We start from the raw sequence: 24,832 nt of genomic DNA, 5'->3' as shown, positions 1-24,832 counted from the left end.
TTGAAAGTTTTTCTTTTAAAGTCTTTTATTCATGTCCTACTGGTCATCCTGTGACTTTTGCCCAATGACCCCAGGTGAAAGCAGTGGACAACGGGCGTCCTCAACGCTGGGCGACTGCTCGTTTGCATATCGAGTGGATTCGCCGTCCTCCGCCCAACCCTGTGCCTCTTGCCTTCGACGAGCAACTTTACAACTTTACCGTCATGGAAACCGACAAAGTGGCAGATATTGTTGGTGTGGTGTCTGCCCAGCAGCAAGGTTCTACCTCCTTGTGGTTTGACATCACAGGTGAGTGGTTGGACCAAGATAAATTGAGTTAGAATGTATTTTTTTCATGTTAAATGTTAGGAGAACTAGTATTTTGCAGTGTAGCTTACTTTCATATGAAAGTGGATTCAGGATTTAGTAAGGGTAATCCTAAAACAAGCAAAATCAAATATGTCTTGGTTTCAAGATTAGGGATTTTGGCAAAATGTCACGGATTAGAAATATTTAAAATCGTCCATCGATTGCTGTTGGTAAATTTTGAATATAATTGCCTTTCATTTATAAACAAATATTTAATTCTTTAGCATTAAACCTTACTGCTCAATTAAATGTTATAGATTAAAGATTAGGGAATAAAGTATCTTTTATTTTATTATTTTGGATTAAAGTTTAGAATAGTCAGATAATTTGTTCACTGCATGATTTGTGGTGTTTTGTTGCTATCCTATGCCATTCCATGGTCACCATGGCGATTGCTTGCGGCTATGTAACTATGGCGATGTAAGGTTTGTACACACATGCAAACAATTCAACAATTGATCATGTTAAAATATAAACTGCCTTACTGTGTCAGTTGAGAACTTTATACAGAAATGTTTTAATTATTATAAAATGTATTTTAATAACGGACATCCTGATTATATACCTATGAGCCAAAACAATATGCTAATATGCCATTGGTCCTCTGCGTGCCGCCAAAACAGCGCCGACTCTCTGAGGCTTGGACTCTACAAGACCACTGAAGGTGTCTTGTGGTATATGGCACCAATACTTTAGCAGCAGGTCCTTCAATCCTGTAAATTGCGAGGTGGTGCAGCCATTGATTAGACTTGTTGGTCCAATAAATCCTACATTTGCTCGATCGGATTGAGATCTGGGGAATTTGGAGACCAGGACAACACCTTGAACTCTTCATCATGTTCCTCAAACCATTCCCGAATAATGTGTGCAGAGAGGCAGGGTGCATTATCCTGCTGTAAGAGGCCACTCCCATCAGGGAATACCATTGCCATGAAGGGGTGTACCTAGTCTGTAGCAATGTTTAGGTAGGTGGCACGAGTGAAATTGATGTTCACATGAATTGCCAGACCCAGGGTTTCCCAGCAGAAAATTACTCAGAGTATCACACTCCCTCCACTGGCTTGTCGTCTTCCCACACTGCATCCTGGTGCCATTATTTCCCCAGGTAAACAGTGCACAGGTACACGGCCGCCTACGTGATGTAAAAGAAAGTGGGACTCATCAGACCAGGCGACCTTCTTCCACTGCTCCAAGGTCCAGTTCCGATGCTCACATGCCCATTGTAGGCGCTTTCGATGGTGGACAGGGGTCGTCATGGGCACTCTGTCCGGTCTGCGGCTACGCAGCCCCATATGCAGCCCCATATGCAGCAGTGTGTTGTGACACATTCCTCCCATAACCATCATAAACATTTTCTGTGACTTGTGCCACAGTAGACCTTCTGTTGGTTCGACCAGACGGAATAGCCTTCATTGCCCTTGCGCATCGATGAGCCTTGGTTGCCCATCAACCTGTCACCGGTGTGTGGTTTGTCCCTCCTCGGACCACTGTTGGTAGGTACTCATCACTGCTCACTGGGAGCCCCCCACAAGCCTTGCCATTTCAGAAATGCTCTGACCTAGTTGTCTGGCCATAACAATTTGGCCCTTGTCAAAGTCGCTCAGGTCTTTACTCCAGCCCATTTCCCCTGCATTCAACACATTGACTATGAGAACTGATTGTTCACTTACCATCTACTCTACCTAGACCTTGACATGTGGCCTTGTTAGGAGATGATCAACATTATTCACTTCCCCTGTGAGTGTTCATAATGTTTTGGCTCATCAGTGTACAATACATTTCAATTTCAGGATTCCAATTTGTGTTAATATTAAACAAAAACCAATTTATTTAATGTTAAATTGCGATAATTACACAGTAATGTTGAAGTCATTTTTCTTTAGGACTTTGACTTCCTGTAGTTCTAGAAATAGGAGACTATTAGAGAGTCTCGAACAAAAGACTCAATTTCCCAGAATGCATCATGCATGTGGTTTGGTGTTCAGATACCTTCTGTTTGCTTTAGCCGCAAATGCTCTGCACTCTTTCGCTACTCTTTCTTTCACTTTTTTCTCTTCTTTGTTCCTTTTTGCATTAATTTTCTTTTCCCCTTCAACAACTCTCTGTTCTTTACTTCTGTTGTTCTATAAACCATCTTCCATCTTCTCTTTCTCTCTGTCTCACTCTCTCTCTTTCTGAATGCTTCGTATGGGAAGGTCCTCGCTCTTTCCGCGAGATGTTCTATATACTCCAGACAGCTTGTGGCAGGAACTGTTCTACAGAAGGTATCTTTACCAGTTCAGCAGAACTCTTTTCCTCTTTTCTTTCTCTAAATCTGCTTCCTTCTTTACCTGTGGTTTCTCTTTTTCTCTTAAAGGTCTGTTTCGTGATCTGACTTTCTCTGTCTTTAAATCTATGTCTGCTGGTCTCTCTCTCTCTCTCTCTCTCTCTATCTGTCTGTGTCTGCCTCTCTCTCTAAATAAGTTCAGCAGAACTGCTATTGCTCTGTTGCTGTTTAACCATCAGCTGGCTCTGCTTTCTCATCATCCTTTGGTGTTGTGCTATTTTGCTCAAACCTGATTGATTGGGGTGTGGATTTTAGGGCGGGTACCTTGATACCAATATGATTTAAGCATATGTGCAATGTATGAGTATGCATGTGTGTGTACTTTACATGTATTAGGATGTTTACTGTGCAGCAGAGATGATAGTTTATTTCCCTTTAAGCCTGTGTGTGTGTGTGTGTGTGTGTGTGTGTGTGTGTGTGTGTGTGTGTGTGTGTGTGTGTGTGTGTGTGTGTGTGTGTGTGTGTGTGTGTGTGTGTGTGTGTGTGTGTGTGTGTGTGTGTGTGTGTGTGTGTGTGTGTGTGTGTGTGTGTGTGTGTGTGTGTGTTTGTGTTTGTGTTGGTTTATGAGGCATCTCGGGCCCCTCTGGCGGTCGTTGTCCCAGCCTTATGATCAGCAGCCTGATTAAATGCACCATTAAACAGCCAATCAAGTGTGGAAAGGTCAGGGGTCAACCCAGGGTTAGCATGCATGTGTGTGAGGACAGAGAGTTTGGACGGTGATGAATGAATGAATGTGTGTGTGTGTGTGTTTCTGCCAAGTGTTCCAGCAACAGGCGGGCACAAAAAAATGTATGCACCCTGGGTAGAATGAGTGTATGTGAGTGTGAAACGCAGAACAAACAGTAACGCATAATGCCCTGCCAAAACACACTTTCATCTCCGTTTACACACACAGGGTTTAAACACTGATGCAACTCCCTGAACAACTTCTCATATGGATAGTTCACCCGAACATTAAATACCATTGTGGCAGGGCGGAGGGCGGGGCCGGGTCGTGATCATACACACCCGGTCCCTTATCAGGCAAATTAAGCCTGATAAGGAATATTGACAAGCCGGTTCTCGCGTCCTCCTTTCCATTGACTACGTTACACTGGTGCTGAAGCCCGGGAAGGAGGAGGGATGCCCGTCGCGGAGTCCGCGACACTGCCGTCCACCCAGGGGAGCGCCGCTGCCATCCACCAGAGGAGGCGAGAACCGGCTTTTCAATATAAATAATGGATTAATATAAAACTTAAACAGAAGACAAACACACACACGACGGACATGTCCGTAAACTATCTCTCTCTCCTCGCACCACCGCCTGTCATCGGCCTTTATCCCTCTCGGAGGCTTAATTTGCCTGATAAGGGACCGGGTGTGTATGATCACGACCCGGCTCCGCCCTGCCACAACCATTATCGCTTATTCACCCTCGTTTGGATTTAAACCGTTTGACTTTCTTTCCTCTGTGCATCACGATTTGAAGTGTTTTCAGGAATGTTCATCCAATAAAAGCACCATGAAAGGAAATGCATTAATGTAGTCTATATGATTGACCAACCGAAATTACAATTTTAATTCACTGAAAATATTCCCCTTCACCCAATAGCTTAACCTCATTCATAATCGCACAATATAAATGTGTTCACTGGAACACATTTATCACAGTTTAACACAGTTCGCAGGAGTACGCATGCCACCAGATTTGGTATCAGTAACTACGTTTCCATCCAAGGGTGTTTCTTTTTTTTTTTGCCGACAAAAGGTGTAGCGCATCAAAAACTTTACCGATATAGCTGATGGAAATGCAAATTATCGCTGAAATTTCACAAGTGTCAACATAATATATTTCCGTTTAACTCTAACACATAAACTCTTTGTCGATAATTCCAATTTTGTGGAAAACTGGTTTTGAAACACTTTTTTTTTGGCATTAATGGATAAATGTAGTGTCACATTTACCAATTTTAGCCTGTGTTTAATCATGACGGCAAGGTATACATCCTTGAAAGCTAATTTATTGTATATGAAGCATTACTCGCACTGTTATGGATTGTCTTAATGGCATACCTGCACATATCCGATGCTACAAACACATCTGCGTCGTGACTCTTCCATGAGTGCCAACACAAATATCTTGTGTCATGCACCTGTTATCAACAAGTGCAAGGAGAACAAATTAATGGCCACTCTTTGCAATTCATTTAATTGTGGTAGCCGTCCGTTTATTTATTAAAGTTTTCCACACCATTCAAAATAATAGATGGCAGTCGTGGAATTAGCCCACAATACAAAAAACATATACTTTCTATGGACAAAGATGTTTTTTTTAATTAAAAATAAATAAACAATACTAGGAGAAAAGCATCAGTGTGCTTTTTAGGAACACTAACATATAGTCCAATTCTTTAAAATTATTGGTCCTTATACTAAGGCCGATTGTTTCCCCCCCTACTTGGTGCAGGTTGCCAGCTTGAACAGGGCCATGACGATTCATTTTTAGGTCAGAACCGTTGGCAACCTGGGATAGGCGCAACATCAGGACCGATATTACAGTCCTATCAGAAGAACAACAGCTCCCTTTTGATTGCAATTCCTCCTCTTCTGATTGCTTTTATTTGTGAAATTAAAATGACAGTACGCTGACTAATTTCAAGGACTTGTCTGAATACTCTCCCCATTTTACAAAGACTTTGGGGGGAAAAAATTAGGAACATCTTGGAGGCAAATGGTACCCAATTAGCGATATACTCATATTTCTGTATGGAAACGGCTTAAGGGCAGATTTATTTTTCCATAAACCAAAACTTATGCGACAAAGTGTTTTTTAGGCATGACGTCATCACGCACACCATTTGTATCGATACAAGACCATTTGAATGGAAACAGGCAGAAGACGGCAAATTTCGCAAACATTTTTTTGCGCATTTTCACTTTGACGATAACAAAACAGCGCGTTAAGTGGATGGAAACTAGGTTAGTGATGCAAAATCCCATTGGTTCGCCTGCGTCACCTGACTGATCACAACGTGGCAGCTTTGAGTACGCAAAAATGCAGCTACAAGATTTCCAGTGAATAACATTTAAATGTTTGGTCTTTCGCTCACTTAATTCTGAGATTCTCAACAGCATGTTTGTGAATGTGTGTATGTGATGTGTTATGCATGTGTGATAGTGTAACTGTTTGTGTGTGTACTTGTCTTTTGGTGTGAGGGTGTATAGAACAAATAAATGCAAAATGGTTCTATACTTTACTATAAGGTTTTATTTATTAACATTTGTAAATGCATAAGGTATCATGAACTGACAATAAACAATAATTATATAAAGCGTTTATTAATCTTTGTTAATTGTTTATTAAAATAAATTCAATTGTTCAATGTTAGTTCATACTGCATAATGTGCACAACTTACATTTTTTTAAATATTTTGGTATATATAATTAAAATTAACCCAGATTAAGAAGTGCTGAAAAAGTATTGTTCATTGTTAATTCGTGTTGACTGTTAATGAATAAAACCTTTTATAACGTGTTACCATGGTAATTGCATTATTAGTGCATGCTAGTTCATTATGTATTTACTAAATGCTCACATTTGCTACTTTTAATTAAAAAACGAATTATTAGTGTATGCTCAATTTAACATTAACCAAAATTATTAAGTGTGCTTAAAGTTTTGGACCTTGTTAGCTTATGTTGACTAATATAATTAACTAGTGTTTACAAATATAACTTTATTGAAAAGTGTTGCTGGCGAAACTTAACTTGTTTATGTAAGAAGTGTGTTTTGTGTGTGGTACATATGTAGGATGTGTGAATAATGCATGTTGCATATGTGGGGTGTGTTGTGTGATTCTATGTAGACATTGTGTAGGACATTATGCATGTATTCATTGCATATGTGGGTTGTGTGCATTTTAAGTGTGTGTTTTGCATATGTGGGGTGTTTTGTGTTTCTATGTAGAATTTGTGTAGGACATTATACATGTATGCGTTGCATATGTGGTTGTGTGCATTTTAACTGTGTGTAGAGAAAAATGTGGGTATATTCAGGAAATCCCTTCTTACTGCTGTTTTAAACAGTAAAACCCTGCAGCGCCCCCAAATGGTGTACATGGGAATTACTTTTGTGTGTGTTTGAAGCTTCGATACTGTATGCCAGTGTGTGTGTGTGTGTGTGTGTGTGTGTGTGTGTGTGTGAGCGTGTATTTATCACTTTGTGGGGACCAAATGTCCCCATAAGGATAGTAAAACCCGAAATTTTTGACCTTGTGGGGACATTTTGTCGGTCCCCATGAGGAAAACAGCTTATAAATCATACTAAATTATGTTTTTTGAAAATGTAAAAATGCAGAAAGTTTTCTGTGAGGGTTAGGTTTAGGGGTAGGGTTAGGTTTAGGGGATAGAATATAAAGTTTGTACAGTATAAAAACCATTATGTCTATGGAAAGTCCCCATAAAACATGGAAACACAACATGTGTGTGTGTGTGTGTGTGTGTGTGTGTGTGTGTGTGTGTAATTGAGAGTTCTTGTGTTTAATTGTATCTTTCTTTCTGTGTAAGGTGGTGATGTGGAGAGTATGTTTGACGTTGAGAAAGGTGTAGGCACAGTCGTCATTGCTAAACCTCTGGACGCAGAGCAAAGATCATTTTATAACCTCACTGTGGAGGTTACCGATGGAACTAATATAGCTTACACTCAGGTAAACACACTCAGGCACACACATGCAAATAAAAACAAACAAAAACTGAGGTACACTATCTGAACTCTGTGGACCCACCACCAAAGGGGGCGCTATATCACGAAATAAGTTTACACTTAAAACGTTAAAGTCCCCGGATAAAGAAGTCAGGTATATGTGGTATTGTTTGAAAGCTTTGAATCTGAACTTTTCAGAGAATACCATCACTTTTGCATTTATGTTGTGTAAAATATTAAAATAAAGCCTTAAAAACTTTCCATCGCAAATGAGCACCATCTAGAATTGACGATATGTAAATATGCGGATAAATATACAATTCTTTCACATAGCACTTGAATGGACAAGTCATAGTTATATATCAAATGAAAGCTGTCATTCTCAGAAATGTGACTGTATCATTTATTTTAGCATTTATTTTATGTAAAATAAGATAATAAAGCCATAAAACGTTGCGTTACAAGGAGCACCACCTAGAGGTGACAACGTGTAAATATGCATTCAAATATAAAAGTCTTGCACGCAGCACTTAAATGGACAAGTCATATATGAAATGAAAGCTCTCATTTTCTGGAATGTGACTGTATAGACTATTTTGTCGCCTTTACACCACAGTTCGAATGATTACCAAAAGAATCACAAAGTGAAATGTGATCTTTGTAAGACAACAAAGGCAAATGTCTCATGTCTGCGCCGATCACTGCTTCTGTAAGCCCCAAAGTATCCAAAAATCCATGCCAACTTTTACCTTAGGTTGTCTTTTTTCCAAATGAGCCATTGTTTACTTGTCTGTGAGCATGACTGTTTTATGTCAAATGTTCATTCCTAGAGGAAGCATTATATACAAATCACTGGCAAAATATGTTATCAGCTATTGAAAATGAAATGTTAGATATTGCAAAGCTGATGAACTTAACTTCACAACGACCCCCAGATTGAGCTTCTAGTCCATTCATGACAAACCAAATTCATCATTTATTTTCGATACGTTTCAAATGCATTTTAGATATAGATTTGATTGTTTTAGCCTTGTCTCCGACACAGACTTTCAATAATTAACTATGAAAATCCAATTTAAAATGACAAATTTATTACATGTTTAAAAACATGATAATGATGATAAGTGATGTTTGATGGAAACAAAGAATAATCAAGGTAAATATAACTTATTTTTAAGGGGTGTCATTTCCAATAAAGCTTTAATTTGGCATTTAAAAGTGTGAAAAATATTATTTAATTGTGTGTATTTAGTATACAGTTTTTTATTGTGGGAGTGGTGGTGGCGTAGTGGGCTAAAGCACATAACTGGTAATCAGAAGGTTGCTGGTTCGATCCCCACAGCCACCACCATTGTGTCCTTGAGCAAGGCACTTAACTCCAGGTTGCTCCGGGGGGATTGTCCCTGTAATAAGTGCACTGTAAGTCGCTTTGTATAAAAGCGTCTGCCAAATGCATAAATGTGAATGTATTGTTTTATTTAGTTTATTTTATATATGGATATTTTGCTGAAACAATTCAATCAATACATAAAAGTAATTTGAAAAGTACAAAAAAAATTAAACCCATCACCTTCATGCAAAAAAACAAAACAAAACAAAAAGTTGGGACATAAAGGTACCAAAGTAAAAAATAAAAAAACACACACAGATGTAAACAGAAAGGCTAACTAATTCAAATTCAGCCAAACGTGTATTAAACACGCATATTAAAGACTTTGCAGACACGCACAAAACAGGCAGACGTACACTCTCTTTTCCATGCAAATGCACTCATTTAAAAATACAAATACCACACACACACACTACCAACAAAGACTTCAGACTGCCAAAGGGAGGGTCAGAGAAAGGACGCAAAAGAGATTAAAGCGATTGTATTCTTCTTTAAGAATAACTCTGTATTTAGAAAGTTCTCTCACGTCTCACTCTTTAACTCACTTTCATACACAAACACACATTCATTCACGGCCTGAAACAGACACACACACACACACACACACAGATGGAGCTCAGCGTGTCTCCATAAGGGCGGGTGAGAGACGGAAGTGCATGTCTGTTATTACTTTATAATTAGATCTGCCAACATGATTTGATCTTACGCTCACACATACACAAGCGGGTACACTGGCTCTCTCCGTGTGCTTCATTAAGAAAATGTTTATAAATACAAGTAAACGTAAACTGAGTGTTACGAATAAGTCTGCTTTGATCAAAGGCTGAAATGAAAGCAAACTGGCTGATGCAGGTTCGCTTTTATTTCAGCATTCCATCAATGTAGAGTTGTCCATAAAAATAAAACTGACACCAACTGAGGGCAATATGAACCAGTTTTACGAATAAGACCTGTGTTGTTTTTTATTCAAAACAATTTCAGAAATATTGACTGGAGAACAATCACCTGGACTTGCATATACTGTAAATAAAAAATTATTACATTTAGTACGTTTGTAAATACATCAGTCAATATAAGGCAGTGTGTTTACGTTAGTTTGTGATCAAAATGTATTATATAATATACATTAATCTCAAATTGGCTTTCTTATCCTGTTCAAAAGAGCAGTACTGCATTTATTTTAATTTCTAAAGTGAGTTATACGCATCAAAAATGTGTCCTGCTTGCAATAATTTATTTTGGCAGAACAAAGCACTCATTAAAATTACCATGAAATTCTATTCCCAACCCATTTTTCTACTGTAATGTATTTCAGAGCTAAACAGGATTTTCAAGAAGATAAAAAAAAAATCTAGGGCGAATGTGGATTAGATCCTGAAAAGCAGGCATTCATTTCTCTGTACAAATTGGTTGAAACTTAAGTGGACTTGAAGGTGTCAGATGATCAGCAGTCATTTTAGAGGCAGAGCAAGTTTATAATTTTAAAAGTTTACAACAAAAATTTTAATTTTACAGATATTTGATTCATTATTTACAATAAGACCAGTAGTGTTTAAATAGAAATACTGAGTTGAGTACATTTAGTTTTAACCCTATAACGCCACCTGTATCAAATTCAATACATTCTTTTCTAAAGCATGTGCATCATTAACATAATCAAATCAAATCCTGTTTTGTGCAACGTCCTTGATATCTGCTACCACCTTGTGGACATTTCCGGACATTTCTTGAATGAAAAATATTTTTTTAAATCTTCCAAAAATTTCAGTTTTTTGTATTACATGCACTATTTATGTGAAATCTTTGCTGACTTAAATAAAGTAAACAATACAGTAATGATTATATTGTTACTGATATTTTAAAGTTAGTATTTGCTGAATATAAGCAACTTGTGCTTGGTAAAAATTATTGATATTATTTTATTGAAAATGCCAGTTGAAATTCATGTATCAGATATGATACAGCAGGCTTTTGAGGTATATCTCTCAATCACTATTACATTCTATTCATACCCACCACAAAAAAATCACAGAACTTTGAAAATTCTGACATACATTGTATCCACAGTTTTACTGAGCAACCACTGGGCGGCACCATGATGATTCTTATTGCTATTGTTTCTGGTCTCGAGACGCAAAGCAGAAACTACCAAAACGAGCGATCTAGATGGAGAACGACAACCATTTATGTTTTATCCATCCATCCATCTTCAACCGCTTATCTGAAATCGAGTCGCGGGGGCAGCAGCTCCAGCAGGGGGCCCCAAACTTCCCTATCCTGAGCCACATTAACAAGCTCTGACTGGGGGACTCCGAGGCGTTCCCAGGCCAGTGTGGAGATGTAATCTCTCCATCTAGTGCTTCCCCGAGGCCTCCTTCCAGCTGGACATGCCTGAAACACCTCCTTAGGGAGGCAACCAGGGGGCACCCTTACCAGATGCCCAAACCACCTCAACTGGCTCCTTTCGACGCAAAGGAGCAGCGGCTCTACTCCGAGCTCCTCACGGATGACTGAGCTCCTCACCCTATCTCTAAGGGAGAAGCCCGCCACCCTTCTGAGGAAACCCATTTCGGCCGGTTGTACTCGTGACCTAGTTCTTTCGGACATGACCCAGCCTTCATGACCATAGGTGAGGGTAGGAACGAAAATTGACCGGTATATAGAGAGCTTTGCCTTCCGGCTCAGCTCTCTTTTCGTGACAATGGTGCGATAGAGCGAGTGCAATACCACCCCACTGCCCCGATTCTCTGGCCAACCTCCCGCTCCATTGTCCCCTCACTCGTGAACAAGACCCCGAGGTACTTGAACTCCTTCACTTGGGGCAGTATCTCCTTCCCTACCCGGAGTACGCACTCCATTGGTTTCCTGCTGAGAACCATGGCCTCAGATTTTGATGTGCTAATCCTCATCCCAGCCGTTTCACACTCAACTGACAAGCGATCCAGTGAGAGCTGAAGGTCATGGACCAAAGTGGACGGTGCAGACCAAAAGTCCTTCTCCATGGCTTCTCTGAACTTTTCCCACATCCACTGCTTTGCCTCCCTCACAGCAGAGGCCGCAGCCTTTCAGGCCTGTCGGTACCTTGCAACTACCTCTGGAGACCTCAGGGACAACATATCCAGGAAGGCCTCTTTCCTCAGTCAGACGGCTTCCCTGACCACCAGTGTCCACCATGGTGTTCGAGGGTTACCACACCTTGAGGCACCTAAGACCTTGAGGCCGCAGCTCTCCACCGCGGCTTCGGCAATGGAAGCTTTGAACGTTGCTAACTCCGGTTCAATGTCCCCAAAATCTATTGGGATGCCTGAAAAGCTCAGCCGGAGGTTTGAGTTGAAGATCTCGCGGACAGAGGCCTCCTCCAAATGTTCCCAGTTCACCTGTGCTACTCGCTTGGGCTTCCCAGGTCTTTCTAGAGTATTTCCCCACCCCCTGACCCAACTCACCACCAGATGGTGATCAGTTGACAGCTCCACCCCTCTCTTCACTGTCCAATTCATATGGCATCTTATCCGACGACACGATTACAAAATCGATCATCGACCTTCGGCCCAGGGTGCTCTAGTACCACGTACACTTATGAGCATCCTTATCTTCTAACATGGTGTTTGTTATAGATAATCCATGGCTAGCACAGAAGTCTAACAACAAACATCCACTCATGAGTATCGCCACACCCGCCCATCACCTCACACCCTGGGAAACTCCAGAGAAGAATAGAGTCTATCCCCTGTCCAGGAGTACGGATACAGAGCCAAGACTGAGCGTCGAATTAAGCCTCACCAGATCCAACTGGTAGTGCTCCACCTCTCTCTCCATTTCCGGCTCCTTCCCCCTCAGCGAGGTGACGTTCCACATCCCCAGAGCTAGCCTTTGCCACCTGGGTCTGGTCCGTCGAGACCCCCAGCCTTCACTGCCACCCATATGGCAGCACACCCGACTCCTGCGGTTTCTCCAATGGGTGGTGGGCCCAAGGTATGTAGAGGGGGGTGTCACGTCGCTTCTTTGGGCTGTGCCCGGCCTGGTTCTGTGGCAAACCCAGCCACCAGGCACTTGCCGACAAGCCCTCTGTCTGGGCCTGGCTCTTGTACTGTTATAACATAATAACAGTAACTAACCTCGGACCAGTTGAGGCATTGTCAAATAAAAACGGTCATCTCGAAGTATTGGTACTATGCAGCCACATGTTATTTGTCAGTTTTACAAATGTAATACCTTAAACATCACATTACACTTACATTAAATATACACGCTAATGCAAGTGAAATCACTGGAGACCAGAAATTTAAAACAGCCAAATCGTGGAACATTTCCGCATTCAGGAAAAAGATGGATAAGATATATTTTAAGTGTAAATTAATAATTAGGTGTATTTTCATATATACAGCATGCTCTGTCATTATAAAGATCGCATTTTACATTACAAGCTATTATGATGTCATCTTACCATAAGTTCCCGAGACCAAGCGAAAAAGGTTTTACAATTTCCATTTTTTAAATGTTAATATAATTTTTGGTGCGTAAAAAATACATATGCATTAAATGTGTATAAAATACAAATGCTAAAAAATGCTTAATTTAACTGTGATACAATCAATCCATATTTATAGACCAAGGAGAGGAAGATGTCATGGCCAAACTCATACATTTGGTATCTCTGAAAAGCCCAGGAGTCTTCTGATAACACCCCAAGATTTACTGCTGTAGCATGTATGGGTTATTTAAGAAAAACATAAATAACAATGTCCTTCATAAAAAATGAATTGGTGGGCCTCTGGAGGTTAATGACCTTTAAAGCCTAATGTATCAAAAACAAAAATAAATTTGACAATTCTTTCATATGTCATTTCATAACATTTCATAATGTTGAATTAAAGGATTAGTATTTGTTTAAATGATGCGATTGAAATCGTGTCATCTCTGTTGCTGTGTTTTTGTTTTACAGGTCCATATTACTGTTCTGGACAACAACGACAATGCACCCATTTTTTCTCAGCCAACCTATGACATCACAATTGCAGAGGATATGCCGCCCGATATGGAGGTGGTTCAGGTGCTGGCGTCTGACCGCGATGAGCGTCACCGTTTGACCTTTAGCCTCCAGAGCAGCATTGACCCCAGCAGCATGCGCTTGTTTCGAATTGACCCAAACACTGGAATAATCTACACAGCTCGCCGACTGGACCATGAGAGCCGAACTCAGCACATTCTCACCATCATGGTAAAGTCACCAAAACTTTATACTTAATCACTGTGATAATGTCAAACCTCCATCTATAAGTTACATTAACCCCTTACCCTATGTATTAAAATGTGTAACTCATTGCACTGTTTGTGCTCCTTACTTGAATAAAACCTCAAAGAGATGTACTATTACTTTTCTAAGCAAATGGATTTATGACTTTCACCTGGCAGACAATAAAGAAGGCAAGGTAGACTTAACCTAATAGACCTAAGCCAGAATCCAGAACACCCTAGCAACCGCATAGCAACACGCTAACAACCACTCATTTATTCACCCTCATGTTGTTCCAAAGCCATATGACTTTCTTCTGTGGAACCCAAAAGGAGATTTTAGGCAGAATGTTTGGGACTGATAGCCTCAGTCACCATTTACTTACATTGTATGGGGAAAAAAAAGACATAAAAGTGAATGGTGACTGAGGCTAAAGCTCTGCTTAACATCTCAAGAAAGAAAGTCATACAGGTTTGGAAAAACATGAATGACATAATTTAACATTTTGTGTGAACTAGTCTTTTAACAACCACACAGCAATGCCTAGCAACCACACAGAACACCTTAGCAACCACATAGCAATGCCTAGAAATCACCAAGAACACCTGGACAACCACATATAAATGCCTAGCAAACACCCAGAACACCATATTAATCACATAGCAGTGTCTAGAAATCACCAAGAACACCTTAGCAACTACATTGAACTGCCTAGCAACCACCCAGAACACCTTAGTAACCTCATTGAACTGCCTAGCAACCACCAAGAACACCTTAGCAACTGCATAGCAATGCCTAGCAATCACCCAGAACACCTTAGTAACTGCCTACAGTACCCAGAACAATCTAGCAACCCCATAGCAATGCCTAGCAACCACCCACCTTAGCAAATTCATTGCAATGTCTAGCAACCACCCAGAGCACCTTTGCAACTGCTTAGCAATGCCCTAGCAACCATCCAGAACACATAAACAATCATATATCCATGCATAGCAACCACCCAAAGTGCTTTTGACTGCATAGCATTGTCTAGTATCCACCCAGAACAGCAATGCCTTGTAGTGTCACAGAACAACCTAGCAACCACTTAGAACAGTGGTTCCCAACCTTTTTTTGATGAACCCTACTTCATTCCTATGATTTATATAAAACAAACTATGGGATTTTTGTAATTATAAACAGTAGACATGCTCTAAACACATGTACAAACAATAAATACAAAATATCAATATTTATAAGTTGTAACAAAAAATTATTATATTCTCTCACTCCCCAAATGTAGCCTATGAAAAATGTAATATAGCTGAAATAGTGAAATTATCATATTTATTATCAATCTATTTCTGCACTAAGTAAAGTTAGTGTTACTATAGTAAATTCAAAGGTGGTGATGTAGAATTCTGTGCTTAATTCAAATGGTTTCCGCTTCTCGCACCTTGCTTCTCACTGATTCTTGCAAAGCTGTGAGTTTAAGAGCTCAAACTATAAGTGCTTTACACTGCTCTGTCCAGTGAACCGTATCCATCTACAGAGTCATACAGGTGCATTAGCCAAGGTTGTGCCTGCCCTACAACTGTGTATTTGACGCGGCTAAACCAGATACTTCAGATGCATTGCTAGACTTCAAAATCAGATGAACCGTGGTACAAATGCATGCCAACCCGTATAATTTAGATCCAACTGATATACTCCAAGTCTAGATAAACGTTTTAATGCAAAGAGCAACTTCACAATAGATTTGATTGTTATGACTGATACATTTTTTATTATTATTTTTTATTATTTAAAAAAAACTATTCCCCTCTTTTCTCCCCAAATCCGAATGCCCAAATCCCAATGCACTCTAGGTCCTCGTGGTGGCGTAGTGACTTGCCTCAATCCGGGTGGTGGAGAACGAATCTCAGTTCCCTCCCCGTATGAGACCGTCAATCTGCGCATCTTATCACGTGGCTTGTTAAGCACATTTGCGGAGACCTAGCGCATGTGGAGGCTTCACGCTATTCTCTGCGGAATCCACGCACAACTCGCCACACACCCCACCGAGAACCACAGATAATAGCGACCACGAGGAATTTACCCAATGTGACTCTACCCTTCCTAGCAACTCGCTGAGCTACCCATGCCCCCCAACACCCCTATTTGTAGCCTAATGCCCCCCTCTCTACTAATTTGCTCTCAGCTCCCCCTGGCATACTTTGTATGCCACCGTAGAGAACCCCTGACATAGAACGACTTTGCAACCACATAGCAGTGCCTAGCAACCACCCAGAACACCTTAGCAACCCTATAGCAATGCTCTAGCAACCACCCAAAACATCTTAGCAACCTAAACCTTAAATTTATTCGTATTTTTGATAGATTTAACTTTTTGTCCCCTTATTTCTTTTTTAATTCATCCCTCAATTTTGAATACTCACTAACTCTCACTGGATGGTGAGAAAAGGAGGGTGATCTTCCATTTAATGTTTATAATATTGATTCTCACAGATTTGCCCCTCTCTCTCGGTCTCTCTTCACGCTTGAGTGCATGTATGACAGTAACAGGAGATTGCTCCTTGTGCTTTTGGCAGCCGTCACTACTTTAATGTCGTCTACACCTGTCGTTTCTCCACTGTGATCTAATTATTGATCTGATCTGTATCACTCCTTGTTTCTGCACTCCCTTGACGAGGGTGCGAGACAGTGAGTGTCTTATCTAATATGCACAAGGACATTCCTGCTGCCTGCAAACACATGAAATTTGTTATTATAATCCAGAGAGAGATGTTATCCACTCAGTCTGTCTGGCAGCGAGTCAGTTTCAGTTTCCTTTATGAGTACAAGTGTGTGTGGGGGGGTGGGAGGGGGAGGGGGGGTTCAGAGAATGTATTTTTAACATGTGTATTTTGTCTCACTTTCAAAAGTCAAAACAAGTGAAAAAAAAATCTAAAAGTGCTAAAGAAGTAATCCAAAGTATTTAGATTACATTACTGACCTTGAGTAATCTTATAGAATATGTTACAAGTGACATTTTACTGAATTAATTCTGTAATCTGTAGTGGAATACATTTTAAAAGTAACCCTCCCAACCATGTGTATATACAGTAAGCCATATAATAGTGTGAGGAACAGACTATTCACTGAAAGTCTTGACAACCGCTCTAGCTCTCCTGTCCTTGTTCATGAGAAAAGTAACGATGTTTGATTTGTGAACAAAATGTTCTTTTGAATCAGATCTTTTCAATTCACAAACTCAGCAAGTAATAGAGGTTTTATTTTGGAGTGAACTGATCCTTTCATATTTGTTTTCCCTCCCTCTTTCTTTCTCTCCATCGTTCTCTTTCATATTTACTATTTTTCGAAAGGTGAAAGATCAAGAGTTCCCGTACAGACGCAGCCTTGCTCGTGTGCTGATTGGTGTAGAAGATGTGAATGACCACGCCCCTCACTTCACCATGTTCATGTATGATGGACAGGTGTATGAGTCAGCTGCTCTGGGATCAGCTGTTCTCATTGTGACAGCACTCGATAAGGACAAGGGCCAGAATGCACAAATCAGTTACAGCATTGACTCAGGTATACACATTTTTTTTATAGTTTTAAAGACTTAATACTATTTTTCTTAATTGTGGACAATAGTTATAAAAAATAATTAGTGAGTGTGTCCAAAGCTGACTGATAGATATGTGCGCTAATGCCATATCTTTGTAATATATTTTATTTTTCTAACTTCTTTACATAGGGAACACAGGAAACACTTTCAAAATTGATCCTGTTTTGGGCATAATCTCAGTGGCCCGTGAGCTGGACATCTCCAACATTGGTCACTACGTCTTGTCTGTCAAAGCGATGGATAACGGATCACCTGCATTGTCTTCAACAGCTGTCGTGCAAATCTCTGTCACCTTGTCCGATAATGCTGGCCCCAAGTTTCCCCAAAATGAATATCAGGCTGAGGTCCCTGAGGGCGTTGCCATAGGAACTTCAGTCATTACAGTGAATGCCCTCAGTCTTTCCACCCTTACCTACGACATTCGCCATGGCAACGGAAACCGAACCTTCCGTATCAACCAGTACAGTGGAGTAATCACTATGCAGAAATCTCTAGACTTTGAAACTGTTTCCTCATATGTGCTAATAGTCACCGCTAGCAACATGGCAGGACAAACGTCTAATGCAACAATAACTGTTACTGTGCTTGACCAAAATGACCACGCACCAGTATTCCAACAGCTGCATTATCATGGAAGTATTAGTGAAGGGGCAGGGCTTAACAGTGTTGTGCAAAGTGACAATGGTCAACCACTTGTCATACAAGCAACAGATGCTGACTGCAACCATAACGCTCTGTTGGTGTATCAAATAATAGAAGAATCTGCCAGACACTTCTTTACTGTAGATGCTGGTACTGGCTCTATTCGAACAATTGCTCAGCTTGACCATGAAACCACACCCAGATTCAGTTTTCACATTAATGTCAGAGACAGTGGACATCCACAGCTCTCGGTGGAGCACCCCGCCGAAGTTACGATTGAGGTGCAAGATGTTAACGACTGCCCACCGAAGTTTTCCCAGGATTCTTACGAAGCTGTTCTGTTGCTACCATCATACGAAGGTGTAGAGGCCTTACAAGTTTTCGCAACTGACCCTGATGGCAATGGCCAATCAGAGCTCACCTACTCCTTGACGGATGGGAGCTTAGAACATTTCAGCATTGAGCCAAGCACAGGACTGTTGACGGTGAGAAATAGTTCGTTTAGCAATGAACGATTTCGTTTTAATGTCCGTGTATCAGACGGGCGATTTTCCAGCTCAGCTCTGGTTACAGTCTTAGTACATGAAGCTCTTGACAGCGGGCTCACTTTTACACACAGTGTGTACAATGCTAACATTGAGGAGAATAACGGCAATATAACGACTGTTGCTGTGGTTACAGCACTAGGCAACAAGCTAAATGAACCCCTGCGATATATGTTGCTGAATGCAGGTGGGAAATTCCTCATCAGGCCAACATCTGGTGCCATTGAGACTGTTGGAGTCCCACTAGACAGGGAAGAGAAGGAAGAGTATGGACTGCTGGTACAGGCAGGTCGCGAAGAGGATCGTCTACGTGTCGCAAGGGCAATAGTCAGAGTTAGAGTCACCGATATAAATGACAATGCTCCCGTTTTTGTTGGATTGCCATACTATGCTGCTGTGCAAGTAGACGCGGAGCCAGGGACGGCAATATTTCGGGTGACAGCAGTAGACCGGGACAAAGGTCAAAACGGAGATGTCAACTACTTTCTGCAAGATGAGCTGGGACATTTTGAGATGGACAGCGTAAGTGGTGAACTTCGCTTGCGGAGAGCTTTTGAAGCTGATCTTTCTAGTGTGGAATATCATGTTTTGGTCTTTGCCCGTGACAAAGGCATGCCACCACTGTCCACCTCAGTCACATTCCCAGTTACCGTTGTAAACAAAGCAATGCCTGTTTTTGACCGTCCCTTCTACTCAGTCAAAGTGAGTGAAGATGTATCAATATGGACTCCAATTCTGGGTATTAATGCAAGCAGCCCTGAGGGCCAGAGTGTTCTTTACACAATCACACATGGGGACCCAAACACAATGTTTTCCATTGGTTTTGACACAGGGGTCATCAGTGTAATAGCAACTCTTGATTATGAGACCAGCCCTGCCCACAGACTCATCGTCAGAGCGACGGACTGCCTCACAGGTGCTAGAGCTGAAGTAGATGTTGAAATCGTCGTTTTGGATGTCAACGACAATCCTCCAGTGTTTGAGCAACCCTCGTACAAAACTGCCATTTCGGAGTTCGCCATGATTGGCACGGCAGCATTGCAGGTGCTTGCAACAGACAGCGATTCTGAAAAAAATGCAGCCATTCGGTACCAAATCATACCAGACCGTAACAACAGCACTGACCACTTTCACATCGACAGTAGCAGTGGACTGATTCTGACCGCTCGCTCTCTGGACCATGAGACCATCCAACACTACATCTTCCTTGTCAAGGCAACAGATAATGGTTTTCCACCACTGAGCAGCGAAGTGTGGGTAACTGTCGATGTCACAGACACCAACGACAATGCTCCAGTATTCAATCAGCTGCTCTATGAGGCCTCCATCAATGAACTGGCATCTAAGGGTCACTTTGTTACATGCATCCAGGCCTCTGATGCAGATCGTTCAGACGCCGAACGTTTGCATTACGGCCTTGTGTCTGGAAATGAAAAAATGCTGTTTGAACTAGATGCCTCTTCAGGCGTCCTCACCCTGAGTGGCCAACGGCGTCTACAACGCTTGCCCTCCGCCATCACCCTGAACGTGAGCGTTTCTGATGGCGTGTTCACGAGCACGGCGCAAGTGCACGTTCGAGTAGAACAAGCTAATTTGCATGCCCCCCAGTTCATGCAGGGTATATACGAGGCAGATGTGCGGGAGAACGCACCTGCAGGGTCAAATGTCCTCATGATCAGGGCACAAGATGCCGATCCTGGCCCGTTTGGGAATGTGCAGTATGTTCTGCTCTCTGATGCGGCTCGTGACTTGTTCAGCATTGATGGAAGTGGACAAATAACAACTCTTGAGCGTCTAGACCGAGAAGAACGAAGTGAGATTGTGCTGTCCATTGCAGCTGTGGATGCTGGTGGCAGATCTGGATATTGCAGCGTTCGGGTCACTGTAGTGGACGAGAATGACAACGCTCCACTATTTGATGCCTCAGAGTACCATGCCAGTGTGCGAGCTGAGGTTGGGCCAGGTACCCTCTTGATGCAAATTCAAGCAAGGGATGTTGATCAGGGAGTCAACGGACAAGTGAGCTACAGCCTTTACAGTGAAGCAAGTCTGCAGGTGACTGACATTTTAGACATTGACCCTGAAAGTGGCTGGGTCGTCACCAAGGGCAACTTTGCCCCTTTACGAGGGTCTGTGCTGTCCTTTTTTGTTAAGGCCTCTGATGGAGGTGCACCTGTCAAACACTCTCTTGTGTCTGTCTACATCCACGTCTTGTCCACTGACGCCCACATACCTGCTTTTAGCCAACCACAATTCTCCTTTACCGTACCAGAGGACTTGTCCATTGGTTCCCAATTAGGGGCGGTACATCTACACTCCTCAACTAGCCACTCTTTCTCAGCAAGCTTCTCAGTTGTGATCGGTCAGACTACAGAGAGCAACAGTGATGGAGTGTTTGTGGTGGATAAAGAAAGTGGCATGATCAAATTGGATAAAGCCCTGGATCGAGAGCTGAACCAGGTCTATCATTTTAAAGTTCTTGCAGTGTTGCAGCAGGGACGGTTGGACGCAGTATCTGCTGTCGATGTGGAGGTCAAAGTACAAGATGTCAATGATAACAAACCCATGTTTGAGTCAGACAACTATGAGGCATCAGTCACTGAGGGTCTTTCACCTGGAACTAGTATTCTACAAGTACGTGCTATAGATCCTGATTGGGCAGCAAACGGTCAGGTGACCTATAGTCTTGCTCCACCTGGGCTTCTTGGCTCTGCCAGTGATGATATAGAAGACCTTGGAGCATACTTCACGATTGACAGCAGCTCTGGTTGGATATCAACACTGAAGGGGCTGGACCATGAACAGAGCCCTGCCCACAGTCTTACAGTCTGGGCGTTTGACCTCGGTGACCCCGCCAGCCAGTCATCCTCGACGACTGTTACTATAGCAGTGAGCGACTCCAACGACAACGTACCACAGTTCCTTCAGCTCCGTTATTATGGCAGCGTATGTGAAAGTGATGCACCTGGTGAAGTTGTGGTAGTGATAAACACACGGGACAATGACAGCTCACCTGGAAACCGACAGGTCACCTATCATATTACAGGTAAGAGCTTATGAAATAAGGAAAATGGAAGTATACTACATGGTCAAAAGTTTGTTGACACCACCTTCTAATTAACAGTTTGGTAAAGGGATATTTCACCCAAAATTCTACATTTTGCCCTCTGTTGTTACAAACCTGTTTGACTTTCTTTCTTCCATGGAACAAAAAAAAGAGATATAAGCCTTAGTCACTCATCACCATCTAGTGGAAGCTGTTATAGTTTTAGAGGATGAACCAATTCTCTATTGATGCCCATTGTTTTGAAATTAAATTTCATAATACACATATGTGTGTTGTTCAGGTGTCCACATTTGGCCATGTAGTGTAGCTCTTTGTGTGTGTGCTGAAAATGTAAAGGTAGGCTGATTTTATGAAGCCCTTTTGGTCCTTTACGCATAATGTAGAATAATGCTATTATGGGATGTCAGAAGTCCAAAGGAATTACATTCATCCGTTCCTGATGATGGATTCTTCGCTTTAAGGCTACCAGCTGGGTTTTAAGGCAGTCAGGAGTTGTCTCTTGCCAGAGAGCAAACCACACACTCATTTTATTATGAATTTAATAAAGCTGTGATGCAACTGAATGCAAATTATAAGAGTGGGGATTTGTGATGTGAAAACGCATAACTGCACGAAAGAGAAATAACACAGTGACATTTCAGAAAGTAGTAGTTTAGTTGATTGCGTCTTTCAAAAGGGCGAATTTAAACCGGCTGCTTATCAGCATCTAGCTGTGTGAGCTTTGAATATGCCTTTATATTCAGGCAGTGTAGAACATCTCGCTCGGTGACAAGGAACATACTGCTCACACTAACACACACTTACATGCCTCGCATATGCTCCTAAGCTGCACTCACTTGTAAATTACCTGCTCAGAATCTCATAACATTGAATTAGGGAACTGCCTTGTTCTATAATTCATGGCTTTTCTCACACACTCGCACTCACACTCTACTGTTGGCCTGAACAGTATTTCGATTAAGTTCAACCTTTAGGCTGTCATCATGATTTAGACTGTGCTGCCACCAACAGGAGCTGTATTTTAAAAAATAAGATTTAGTACACGGAACACATATACATGCACACAAACGCTCTAACAAAATTGCAGCCCTCAGCATGGAAACTAAAGTGTTGACACACACAACACTTGTTTGGCTGTTTAGTTCTGGCATTTGTTTTTCTGAGAATAGGTTACTCTCTCCCTTCTCTCTCCTCACTTTCATAATGTTTAAATCCTCCAGATTAACGCAAAGGTCAAACAGACTCTAATACACTTCTAGCCGCCCAGTGGCACAAAAAGGCTCAAAGAACTGTACACAGTACACTACATCACACACTAGAGGGAGAGAGAAAGAAAGAAAGAGAGACATGAATATACGAACAGATTTGTGCTACTCTAATGTCTTTATTTTCCTCTTTGGGTATTTTTAAACTATTTAACAGAGGGCAGATAAGTTTATAAGTAAATAGTTGCTCTTTGTTCATGTATTAGTTAATTGAAACATTTATTTAGAGGTTTTTGCTTCAAGAGGTTGATTAAAGCTATTTTAATCTGTGTTTGACCAGCGCTCTCGACCAAACAGCAGAACATTGCCCACGAGCTGAATGTCACAGAAATAACAACTTAGATTTAACAGCCGTTAAATGTTAAATGTTGCCTCATCTAAAAGGTCAAAGGTAATTGTAGAAACACTAATCGACCAGAACTGATGTTAATTGGTTGGAAACACATCAGGTGATTTTATTGGTTATGCAAGGTTATAATGATACTGTTTAAGTGGTATTGATACAGTTTAAATATTTATGTGGGTGTGCACATCAGGGGTTTTTAAACTTGTCAGGCCAAGTACCTTATCTGTTCAAATTAGACCATTCAGTTACTACATGGCACACGAAAAGCTTATTCATGCACTGCATGTAAGAATGTGGGCTACACCTTGCACACACAGTCTTAGTACTAATTGCACTAAGTTATAGTAACATTGTACATTTATGAGGAATTACAAATTAAACAAGGAAAAAAATTTCAATTTAATAGCATGTATTTTAAATATGGGCATTTCTCTTCCTTCTTTCCTTCCTTTTTCCTTCATTTCATGTCCCATTGGATGATTTCTTAAAACGGATTTGAACTTTTTCTGCATATACATGTAGTATATGTTGTATTAACACATAAAATCAAATATGGCATATAACAAGATACAAGTTAGAAAATACAATACACAAAATAGTTATAATGATCATATTTTCGACGTACAATTGCTTGATCCATTAAACGCAGATGGCGCTGCCTTCATGAAATCGTCCCAATAACCCCGATAGGATCGTAGATGACATTTAATGGCGATGTGATGAATTGTTTGGTTTGGTGCGTGACAAAACGGAATTAAAATGTTTTACCAGACCTTCCTAATTTCTATTTGGTACTTTTCAATTGACTTTTATATATGGATTTATATATACTGTATAGATATATTGTTGTAGCCTTTTCCCAGAACCATCAGGCTTTCAGGATTAAACTATGAGAATATGTGATAAAAATACACATTATTACATGTTTAAAATTGATCATTTAAACCAAGAGTAAAATAAAAACCATTTCAATATGTATTGTGTGCAAATTATTACACTTTTGTGGTGTCACCACACCAAATAATTTTGCCCCTTTTTTTTTTTTTTCAATAGTGTACAGGTGCATCTCAAAAAATGTTATATCGTGAAAAATGTTATAGTAGTTTATAATACAGAAATGTCGACCTTCTGAAAAGTATGTTAATTTGTGCACTCAATACTTGGTCAGGAATCCTTTTGCACAAATTACTGCAAATAATTATTGCGCAGTGGTCTCAAGTCCTCTTTTCTGATGAAAGTACATTTTGCATTTCATTTGGAAATCAATATCCCAGAGTCTGAGAGGCACAGAATCCAAGTGGCTTGAAGTCCAATGTGAAGTTTACACATTCAGTGATGGTTTGGGGTGCCATGTCATTTGCTGGTGTTGGTCCACAGTGTTTTCTCAAGTCGAGAG

At 41.0% G+C, this 24,832-nt stretch overlaps 1 protein-coding gene across 1 annotated transcript in view; it reads left to right on the top strand.

Annotated features, from left to right (window-relative positions):
- The window catches only part of LOC127629571 (protocadherin Fat 3-like), a 198,762-nt gene that overhangs the window by 128,681 nt on the left and 45,249 nt on the right, over positions 1-24,832 (top strand). The window contains exons 7-12 of the mRNA XM_052106671.1: positions 75-288; positions 2,544-2,612; positions 7,221-7,360; positions 13,689-13,964; positions 17,324-17,534; positions 17,701-21,804. Of these exons, the coding sequence (XP_051962631.1) occupies positions 75-288; positions 2,544-2,612; positions 7,221-7,360; positions 13,689-13,964; positions 17,324-17,534; positions 17,701-21,804 (5,014 nt within the window). The remainder of the gene's footprint in view (positions 1-74; positions 289-2,543; positions 2,613-7,220; positions 7,361-13,688; positions 13,965-17,323; positions 17,535-17,700; positions 21,805-24,832) is intronic.

The sequence above is a fragment of the Xyrauchen texanus genome, chromosome 36, assembly GCF_025860055.1.
Source record: "Xyrauchen texanus isolate HMW12.3.18 chromosome 36, RBS_HiC_50CHRs, whole genome shotgun sequence".
Taxonomy (NCBI): Eukaryota; Metazoa; Chordata; class Actinopteri; order Cypriniformes; family Catostomidae; genus Xyrauchen; species Xyrauchen texanus.
This window is presented reverse-complemented; position numbering and strand designations above follow the sequence as displayed.